Source organism: Seriola dumerili, unplaced genomic scaffold, assembly GCF_002260705.1.
Source record: "Seriola dumerili isolate Sdu_G_001 unplaced genomic scaffold, Sdu_1.0 BDQW01000036.1, whole genome shotgun sequence".
NCBI lineage: Eukaryota > Metazoa > Chordata > Actinopteri > Carangiformes > Carangidae > Seriola > Seriola dumerili.
Window position 1 is genome coordinate 3,774,877 of NW_019174291.1, and position 11,718 is coordinate 3,786,594.

Below are 11,718 nucleotides of genomic sequence, written 5' to 3' on the forward strand. Positions count from 1 at the left end.
CATCTGTCTGCTCTGCTGTCTGCACCGCCCCCTGCTGGTCAGACTACAGCACTGCAGCTCAACCAAACAGCTGTGAGTGTTCAGTCAGAGGCATTGATATGTTTAGATGCTGACAAATTAAAGGGAGAACCTGAATGAGTGGAGAAACATAACAAATGCATATGCCTCCACACAGGTGACCTGCATGCTACAACATGCTACAGCTTTCATCATCGCCAGATCTCAACCCAGGTGAACACCATATGAGAAATCGAAATGTACATGTTAGACAGAGCTTTCCACCCCCACCATCAATACATCAAATGAGGGAATATGTTATGGAAGAGTGTTTTCCTCCCTCCTGTAGAGTCCAGGGGCAGGCTGCATAAAACACCTTCAGTTAAGTCTGAGTCTGAGTTAAGGTTTCCTTAAAATAAAAACCCTAACCCTAACCCTGAAGCTTAATGTTTCCTTAAAACATAACTTAAAGTCAGTTAAATTGTTGCACAAAAGACCTTAGTGATCAAAGGTTACCATGGTGAAGTTCTCGTCAAAACAACAGGGGGATGAGATAGCAGCTTCTTCAATGTTTCCCACTTTCCAAAAGTGATAATAGGTATCACAAGTGCTAATGGCAGCAAATCAACTGTCTCCATGGAAACAGTAGAATTTTACTGCTATAAAATCTCTTTTACTGCTGTAAATTACTTAACTTTTTTTCCTTAACTAAGGAAACCTTATCCCCAGAGACTTAGAACATAGAATCAATGCTACTGATCATTGAAGCTGTTCGGGCAGCTTGTGGTGGTCCAACATTTTACTAAGACACTTCATGTTGGTTTTTCTTTTAATTTGTCAACAGGGGACAAATTAAAGGAAAGGCCTCCTGCAAAAATAACACAGGGATGTCCTGCAGAAAAGCTGAACCTGGTTACAAGACAAATGAAGCTTAGAGACAGTTCAGTCAGGAAGACTATCTCCTTGCGCATGCCTTCTAAGTCATAGCAACATTTCCCACAATCTAAAAGCTCCACCCACTCATTCACATCTTCACCCAATCACAACCTTACATGGTGGCCTTCAGCCAATCACCTGTAAGCTGTCAAACTTTAAAATTGTCTTTCTCTCTACCATCATTCAGCTGTCATTTCAGCACCATCTGCGACCTACCTCCACCCTTTCTCCACCTCAACCATGGACGCCAGACCAACTCTAATCAAACTATCCAATCAGAAGTTCCCTCATCAAGACGTTCCTATTCCTGAGCTCCATTCCTCATCACCACCACCAGTGTCTAGACTCCGGGGGAAGATTCCTCTTATTGGAAGGACCTTAAACCTATGGATCTTGTTCATAGTGATCCACTTCCTGCTGGGGTCTAAGCACCAAATTCCTTCTGTTCACAATAAATTTAATTTTACTTTTATTCTCATACTCTCTTGTTCTTCTTATTAGTCTCTCCTGATTGAACTCACCTGGTAATGTGCTGCAGTTGCCAAACAAATATGTGCCAGGTCAAATACCTGCTAGATTGCTTTGTAACCTGAACTGTGTAATGCTACCCTTTAACTGGTGATTATGTGGATGGAGGATAAAATGAGAAAGTATTAAGAACCACTGTGTAATGTTTTAACATCTGATAAATCTTCAAACTAATGGACCTATTACTCTGACTTGACTGTTCAGGTGTCAGTGGCACTTTCATTCTGTATCTACTGTTCTTAAAGTTTCTGTAAACGATCATCACTATCACCAGATGTCACCACCAGCATCTCAGACCAAAACATGAAAAAAAAAACGTGTCCACTAAACATATAAGTTTCCTTGTGAACACAAGAGCCAACAAAAAACTTCCTAAGGACAACCATTAGCCCATTTTTGGTAAATGCTCCACAGCAATGCTGACAGTTAGTCAGCTACCGATGGCAACATTCACCAATTACATTCCTTATATTGGTAACAGCAAGTTAGCTAACATTATCATGTCTACTGTAGCTGTCACTAATGAAAACAGACATGTAACATTATGTAGCATCAAGTTACTGACACATGGGAGAAGAAAAACCAGTTAAAGCTGGACCCTTTAGCAGCTCATAGTGTTCTCCTGTTGGTAGAGCCAGACCAGTATTGGCTTCATGGTTCGGACTGGGAAAGAAATTCAATGTGATACTTTTCCACAGGGACTGGCCGCATGAGTGACACTGACGGAACTGGTAAAGACTTTATGGAAGTTTTAACGAGCCACTGGCCGACCAGGAGCTCTCATGTCCAGTCCCTGTGCTCTGGTCTTATCTCTTTCTTTGTCAAAGGCCTTTTTAGTGGAAAACATAGTTTCTAATTCAGTGGAGGAAATTCTGAAAGGTGGCTTTCCCCAGAACGCTTTGTATTGCACTCTACCATCTCACCTGGTCCATGTGTCTTTATAAATGTGAGGAGGGCCAACAGCTTAACAGGACTAACAACACTCATGGCAACTAAAGCATGTTTGATGTTTTTATGGTTCTGTTTAGGTGACAGCAGATTTTAAAACCAAACAACTCAAGAATATGGAGCTTTAAAACTGCATGTAATTCATTTGAAACTATTTACTGCTTACTGAAACTTAAAATATACACAGAATCAATATTTTGTTCCTGTGGCTGCTGTGAGATGAGTCAAACATCTCAGACAGGTGTCAGTCTTGATGCCAGCCAGACGACCACCACAGAAGTCTGAGGTCGCTCCATTCAAAAACTCAACTCCTGATAGTTTCAGAAGGCAGACCAGAATAATCCTGTTTTTCAGTGAGATCTAGATCAGCTGATCTGACTGGTTGATGGCAGGAGAGACAGAGAGCTAGAGGGAGAGAGAGAGAGAGACAGAGAGAGAGCGAGAGAGGGAGGGCAATTCTCTTTCCTTTTTATTGACTGATCCTGATCAATAAAAGATCATTTTTACTCTGAACATTATGTCCTCTCTCCTCCACTTTTCCTCTCTGTCTCTTTCTTTCTCGTGTCCTCACAGGATTCAGTTCATCGCTGGGTTACATCAGTCTGCACAAGACTCATACCTCGAACTCTCCCTCCTCCCTGTCTCCGTTTGTCCTTTTTTGTTTTTTTTATGCGTGATCACATCATTGAAATCCAAACTATTACAGAATGACCAGTGGTGATGGATGGACAGAGGCTTTAGGGATGGCAGTGTCAGTCAACTACTACAGTCTACAACTAATGGATTTGGTTCAGACATTCATGAATTGTAATAACTGTGGTGATTCCTTAACTTTCAAATCATCAGATTATCATTTCAAACTCTCAATCTGTCTACTACTAAAACTTTGTTTATGACCAAACATCTGCAAAACTAAAGACAGTCCCCTCAGCTTCACTGCTAATTAGCATTTAGCTCAAATTACCTATGTGCACCGGCTCAAAGAGCCACTAGCACACAAGTTCTTTAAGCTTTGGAGCATTGAAGACAGAACTAACTCCTAGTGGTTTGGGCAGAAAAAGCTCTGGTACAAAACTTTGATTTCATAGTTTCATTCAGGTTTGTGTGCAATGAAAATCGGGTTGTTTATTTTAGTCTATAATATTCTTGTTCAGTACTGCAGTTGATGCACATATTATCTATAATTATAATTAACATATTATCTATAATTATATATCTGCAAAATTGCACAATACAATAATTCATACATATGTTGCCAAATAGTGTAAATATCAAATATTTTCACATGAAATATTAAAGTATTTCATTAGTGTAGTTTAGGTTAAGTGTGCACTGTAGGCTCCTGTGGTTTTGGGTGCAAGGTTGGAGAAAGTTAACCATTAAAATATTACTTTAATTAACTGTTACTTCTTTGGATCAGGTTATAATGTTCCCATACATACGATCATCTCTTTCTACTGTACATCACCACACTTCTCAGTTATTCTTCTCTATTCTTACCCCAGTAATGTTACAGTTGAAACATGATTAAGCTGAAAAACGTTAAACTAACTAAACTGGTAAACTAACGAGGCTTTTCTGAAGCACCAGTGACGTTTGAAGCTTCAGACATCATCAGTTACATGGTCAGTGTCATCTGACAAGAACTCTGACATGATTGAAAAGAAGTGAAACAAGCTTCAGTGTCTCAGTGTCATCCACCAATCACTACTGACCAGCATTGAAGACCATCCTAAACAGTAAATCGACAGTACTTAAACTACACCAAACAAGATGGTCTAAAGTCTATGTCTGGATAGCCTATGGTCAGCTCCTGATTTTATAACCACAATGTCATCTGACAAAATCACCAAACACATAAAATAAAGACAAAGGCTGAGCTGTGATTTCAGCTGGATTTACTGTAACATGATCACTCAGAGAGAAAATTAGAAGAGACAAACTATCTTTCTTATTTAGTCTCTGACACAGAGCACAGCCTCCGTCTGGATCCACAATAGTTTAGTCTTTATTTACTTCAACTCCAGAACGCAACAAACTTTTATAAGAGGCAGGTGTTTTTGTCTATCTCCCTCTGTTTGATATGTAGAGTTGGTCATAGTCGTTTGTACGAAGTCTCGTTACCGACGACTTCTCTCTCTCCCTCCCTCTCTCCTGCTCTCTCTGCTCGGTGTGTCTTATGTTTAGTTATTCCTCTGCCTCCTTTAGTAATAATGACACATGGAATGAAAGTAGTTTATTTGCTGTAATGGAGGCGAGGCTCAGTGTACTGGAAACACTCCTCCTCTTCCCAAGCAGCTGGAAAACCAAAGCGACTTAGTACACTGCCCAAAACAGTCCAGTCATGAACCAAGTTTATACCCAGTCTGTTTGAAAAAAAAGTCTCTAATTCAGTCAGTCAGTCAGTCAGTCAGTCAGTCAGTCAGGACATTTCAGATTATAGGGTTGGCCCCACTGTTGCAGTCCAGCCAAAACCAGCATTGAGGCTTAAACAAGAAAGATTGGACAGTGTGAAAACACAGCCAAAAGATAAACTACATAATAGTGAAACCAGCTGAGAGAGTGACTTAATAGTTCTGAAACCCAGCCAGAAAACTTGCAGAGTAGGGATCAAACCCTAAGACCAGTGGACAGAGTATTGACACCCAGCCAAAAGCCACTGAAATGTCTTGACATTAAAATGCTGCGCCGAGCAGACACAGTATTGAAACCCTGCCAAAAGACACTCTGGTCAGGAGTAGTGAAACCCAGCCGACACAGTGAGTGGACATGGAGAGAGAGATGAACGGTCGCCAAAAGACACAGTCATAGCAGAATTGAGACGCATCCAAAAAGCCCTGTGAGTGAACTCCCGCTGTGCTTACTAATCAGCTACAGTGGAGAGGGCGAGTCAGACAGACAGTGAACCAGCCAGACAGAGAGAGAGACACTGACAGAGAGCAGAGAGAGAGAGAGGGGGGCTGGATGTCTGGAGTGTGGCACAGTGAGCAGTCTGGGCCATCGCAATGTTTTGCTGATTCATGTTGAGAGAGATGAGGCAGCTAGAGGCTGAGAGAGTCTGACAGAATTATCTGAAGGGTTTTAGTCCAACACACACCTGAACACACCACAGCTGTACAGCAGTATGTAGGCACCAACACACTGAGAGAATTATTTTTTCTTTTTTACACTCTTGCAGACAGTTACCTCTGAAGCTGTGTAAAAAAATCCTCTAGGATTAGCTGGTTCAAACACCGACCATGCTGTTAAAGGCACAGTCACCCTAGATTATGTTCCTCATTTATTTTGGATAGAAATAAGCAAAGACGTTTTCACTTCCTGTCACAAATTAACCCCGCCTCCTTCATTTTGAGTTGAGTCAGACTGACTCTCGAATATTCAGGCAGTTGGGGGGGGGGTTTGTCCTCTCATTCAATAACTGTAGGACAAAATAATACAAGCAGCAGAGTATGGAAGGCCAAAAAGGCCAAAAACATTTGAAATCGATATCACTGCTCAGCTAAAGTGAAGGACAGTGAAGAGCAGAGGTCACTGAAAATGAAGTGCTGTTGAATTTATAATTAGCCTATAACTGCTAGGTCCTGCAGTTTACAAACCTGTCCACACTGTTTCCTGTCCCGTATGCTTTTTTACCTCAGCACCTGAGTAAATTTCACCAGGTGAAATCTGGTCTGTCTCCAGCTTAATCCTCATACATTTACATCTCCTCTTTCAGGCTTCTCTCTGGAGCTGTAGTAACAACAGATCAGTGAGCCAATCAGAAGAGAGAAAGCTCTGAGGAAGGTGACTGCTTTGTTGTGACATCACAAAGCTCCAGAAGACCTGATGGCTGGTTTTAAGGCTCAGTTTCTGAATACAGGCTGTGTGCATTTCTCTGTGGACTGAGGCTTTGATACTTTCACAGTATTAATATAGAACCTACACCTGCTTTATAATCAAACAACACATGGACAGAGACCTTTAGACTGTATGGAACATTTTACTAAAGCTTATGTATTGAAGAAGAGTTTATTCCACTTGTTTCCACCATGCCCTCTGACCCTTGACTTATTTTTTTAAACTTCATGGCACTGACTGTCACCACCTGTACACAAGTAACAACATGTATAAATTCCAATTCAATTTGTATAAAGTACCATGTATTTAGATACAAATTAGAGGGAAAACAAACACAGCGTTTCAGTGATACACTTCCAAATATTAGCGTTAACTAGAGTCTTGCCATCAGACCACTGATCCAAGGAATTTCTAGGACCAAATACTTTCAATCTTCCTTGGAAATAATTAAGATATCACAAACCCAAGAATACATTTTTAACCATTAAGTTAATCAAATACATTAAAACATTAAGCACGTTTAAAATATATATATATATCTATTCAGGAGTTTAAAACTGAATATAAATGTTTTTAAGTTATTGGTCCCCTGACATATTGTAGATAGATATAGATAGATTTCATAGATACATTTCACTGCAGACGTCAAAGGACCTGAGAGCCGGCTCTGCCCCTTCAGGTAGATGGCATCCATGTTCAGGGACCAGTCCAGTTTACTGTCCAGGTGCACACCTAGGTATTTATAAGTGTGTACCACCTCAATGTCATTCCCTCGAATGTTGACTGGCTGAAGGGTGGGCCTGGACCTCTGAAAGTCCATGACCATCTCCTTGGTCTTGGAGGTGTTCAGAAGGAGGCAGTTCTTCTCCTCCTGTTTGCTGTTAATGTTTGTACATTGTACACTGAGTTGAGCCCTGTACACCGAATTAAAAGGAGTGTGTGATATTTAAATGTGTGAATGTTCAGTTCCTTCTGCTCCTCACTCTTCAGTCTGAGGATGTTTGATAAATTGCTGTAGTTCTGTAGTCTTTTTATTCTTCTATTCTTTATGCGTGTTAACGATCGATCAGTTAAGAGAGCGTTTAAAGAGAGGACACTGATTGATATGCTACTGATCACCTCTTGATCTTTCCCTCAGAAGTCAGACTGAGCTAACATCACCTGACACTCACAGGAAACCACAGAGGGTGGACACTGATTCAATACAACATCATATTCATATTTAATGCTTTTGATTTTGATCTTTTAAAGCAGTCTTCAGTTTTAACACTGAAGTGAAGATTTAATTTATCCCCTATTATACCACTAGTTGACATTTAGATGATGAAACAAAGATCAATAAAAACGAATGGAACTCTTTGATGTTAAGATATTAAGTGTGGGTGAATAAATATATAGTATATAAGAAAGTATTTTAATTTCACCATTGTATCTATAGTGAACTTCTTCCTGCTGCAGGTGATACCACTGCTTCAGTATTACTACTGCCACTGTACCACAGTGTAATACTGTTATTATATTGTTCTTGTGACAGAAAGTCAGTTTTACTGATTATTATACCGTTTTCAGACACTTTTGGTCCCTGTAGGTTTCCAGACTGAAGATGTGCAGACCAACAACATTAAAACCAGAAAATGTGAGAACAGCTCAGTGACTCCTGTTGTTCATCCTCAGTTTGTCTCACAGAGCTGTGATGTGACAAAGATGAAACACACTGGTTTCACTGTGATAATATCAGATATATTTCTCACAGTCCGTCTGTGGTGTTCAATCAATCATGTTTTATATATTACCTGTGTAAGGTTCCTGTTTATAGGAACGTTGTGGTATCTGCTCTCTGTCTTGCTTAGTACAGTGAACACAACCTGGAGTGTGGTGCCACCTGCAGGCCACCACTCCGCACTGCAGATAATTTTCCCCCAAACTGAACCTGCAGGAAATATTTCATCAAGCACAACACACACTTTATCCACACTGGCACACATGAAAACTGTATAAAAGTGTGAGATTGGGTTGTATAAGAATGAAAACTGTGTTGCAAAGGTATTTATTAGATAGAAATCTCGATTTTTGTCATTAAAACACAATTTATGCATTGAGCTACTGTGTGTTACGGCCTTAGAGGTATAAACTTCTCCTTCAGGAGAAATCTATAGATTTGTATATTATATAGATACACAGAAAGAAGATTTTCTGTTCACATTTTGGCCAAGTCTAATTTCATAGCACGCTGCAACAAATGTTTTTCTTTACATGTAATGTAGCCTAAAAGTATTTTTGAACTAACTAAACAGCTACAGGATGACTCAGTGTTTGTGTCTCATTAACTCTAATAAGAGCAAGATAATTAAGTTGTTTGAAGAACAGTGAAAGTCAACAGTTGAGTAGGAGATTTAATGGACAAAACACTTTTCATATTCACTCACATCATCTCTCAGTTCAAAGAATCAAAAGGTTAAGAGGTCAAATCAAAGTCCAGATTTCTTCTCATCTCTGACTGAACCTCCAGCATCAAACACTAAATTCAAAAAGCTCATTAACATATTAAAGAGCCTCAGGTGTTTGATGGCAGCTTCTGTTTCTGTTTAAAACTGGACACTGAAGGACTCTGGGAGCTCAGAGATCACTGCGACAAGTTTCTGGAAACTTTCTGGATCTTAGAGTTGAATCATGGACGGAAGGAGAATGTCGGACTTCAGCATCGAGCGCATCCTCTCCCCGCAGCTCGGACACAAGCCACCAGTGATGGAGTTTCCACCGGACGGATATCTCCAGGGGATCCCCGGCGCATTCAGTCTGGATTCTGGGAACCTCAGGCCTCCTGCGCCAGTCCCAGTCCCAGTGTCAGTGCCAGGCTGCCTGCAGTACCAAGGGATGAGTTTTGGAGAGGTGTTTTACCCATACGCAGCCGGTTTCCATCGCACCGACTTTAGCAGCATTTATCCGTTTATTCAGTATGTGAACTTCAGCGGCTGCTCTGCAGGTTTGTGGTCTAATTATAAAGTGTTTTTTAAATTAAATTTAGGATTAAATCAGACAGAAAAAAACAATTATTGTTTCAAGTTCATCAAAAAAAAGTTTTAAAAAGTTTAAAGTCAAGGGTACAGTAATAATATGAATATAATAATATAATAATAAAATCCAGTATTTTTCTTCCAACTATTAAATGTTTTTCTTCTTTTTTTTTACCAGATGCTCAGCCGTTGTCGGGTTACCATGGCTACCACGAGGCCGGGGTGTCCGCTCAGTCGCAGCCGCGTCAGAAGGGTCGGATAAGGACCGTGTTCACAGACAGTCAGACGAAGCAGCTCGAGGCGCTGTTCGAGTTTACCGAATACCCGGGGATGGAGGCGCGCGCTGAGCTGGCGAGGAGCACGGGGCTGAGCGAGGAGACGGTCAGGGTGAGTCCGACATGATGTTTCACTGGATGGAGAAACATAAATGTGCTGTTCGTTCATGGAATTGCGTAAAATCTGTCCAGAAAACGTTTTCCAGGTTGCATTTTACGCATGAGTTACCGACTCACCAAGTTTGCTTTTGTTTATGTGGCAACTCAAGTCTGTTAGTCTGTCTATCAGGGAAATAAACTGCTAAAACTGTTTAATGTTGTAACTTAGATTATTTAACATACAAACCAGAAACCTCTCTACATTTTACGCACGAGCCAAAAACAAGTCATTGAAAATGAAAATGTTTTCTTAATCTTATTTTGTCACTGGGTTGATTCACTTTTCCTCTTCTCTCCTTCTAAATCACCTTTTCCAATATATTTGAATATTAATTCATTTATTTGATTAGATATTTTTGTTCAAAGCAACTTAGAATATTTATTTAAATATTTGTACCAGATGAAAAAAAAAGAGACTTGATTTGCCTTCAACACAACATGATTTAGAATAAAATCCCCATACTGGACTCAAAGCCATAAAACTATCTTTGTTGTACATGTAGGAGACTGTCAGTGTGTGAAGATTTTTTACTCTACAAAACATATGATTTATATGATTGTTATACTTCATAGCACAAGAATATTCATTTAGTTCATTCTGTTTGCTCTAAATGTCCTGTTTAAGAACATGAAACTAAAACTCTCTCCTCTCTCTGTCTCTCTCTCTGTTTCTCTCAGGTGTGGTATAAGAACCGCAGGGCCAGGAGGAAGCAACAGCGCAGTGGGTCAAAGGTTAAATCCCCCTCCCCTCCTGCCTGCATTGGAGCAGAGAAGAGTCTTTTGACCTCCTTCCTCTGAACCCGACAGACTGTCCACCTGTTGCTCTCAGGTCAAACTCATCCTGTGCAGGGACACTGTCTTCATAACACCAGAGTTCAAAGGTTAGCTGACTGAATCCTGCTCAAGGGAACTTCAGCATTGTGGGCACACGTGTTGACCAAAGTCGCTGTGATGAGACTGTTGGTGACCCAACATCACTTTTTTTATTGTGGTGATGCATTTGACTATGATTGATGTTTGAGGAGAGTTGTTTGTGCCCACATCTTCAAGCATTCAAAGTCAATCAGGGGTTCAAGACGATTGAGGAGGTCTTTGCCGATGAGAAGTGGAATGGAGTACAAAGGAGACACATACACTGGATGGTGCAGAGTCATGGGTCCAATGGTCAGTTGTATCACAGACATGGGTGTCAGCGGGGTACCAGTGGGAGTGTATGGCTGAACCTCCAGAGAACAGGGCTGGAGTTTCAAGTCTTTGTTAGATTGGTGAGCAATCCCCTGTAACTTGTTGAAAAGTGTTAGTGACATCAAGTTTATGTCCGCTGCCATATCAAGGAGTGCTTCATGCTTCCTTCAAGCGTCAAGGACACGTAGAATTTTCGTGTAACCCCTTTCTCATTAAGGTGACACAGAAACTGTCTTCAGGGGCATGTGCTTGGGGGCATTGATTTCTCATTTCCCAGATCTGATTCATTAGTGTTGTCTGGGACCATGGAAGTCTGGTCCTGAGGTGGGGTAGACTCAGGGACGCTAGGGTCTAAGTACAATTCTTCAACCGCCACATAAGTTTGGTTGAGAGGGTTGTTTTGAGGGGAAGTCTCAGTGGCTACTGACGCTATTGAGAGGAGATCAGCCTTTTTGTTTCCCTTTTGCATTCTTTGGATGAGGTGCCAGATGGTTTCCATCTCTTCCTGACTGAGGCAAGATGTTTTGTACTTACCATATGTCTTGTTGGGTTTTCGTGGAGAGTTTTGTGAGTCACAATCTTGCCTTGTGACCCCCTGGTCATCACAAGCCTTACAACTTTCCCCTCTGGTAGGCTTAGAACCTACTTCGGTGGGTGTCCACAGAGTGGCAGTTTGGCTCATTCCTCAGTCGGTTTTGTCCTTTACCAGGCCAGGGAGGTCTTGAGGATTTGAGGATGTGGTAGTTTCATGGGGGTAGGTACTGTTTTTGTTCTTCAGCAGGTCGATTCTGGAGCCCTGGTTGGCTGGTCCATGTACCCCACCACCAGTAGCCCCTTCT

At 41.0% G+C, this 11,718-nt stretch overlaps 1 protein-coding gene across 1 annotated transcript; it reads left to right on the forward strand.

Moving 5' to 3' along the window:
• Positions 1 to 8,931: 8,931 nt before the first annotated feature.
• LOC111216795 (homeobox protein goosecoid-like) lies at positions 8,932 to 10,492 on the forward strand. The gene is made up of 3 exons (XM_022738410.1): positions 8,932 to 9,229; positions 9,439 to 9,647; positions 10,373 to 10,492. Exons 1-3 carry the CDS (start codon positions 8,932 to 8,934, stop codon positions 10,490 to 10,492), a joined length of 627 nt encoding a protein of 208 aa, XP_022594131.1.
• The last annotated feature ends 1,226 nt before the right edge of the window (positions 10,493 to 11,718 follow it).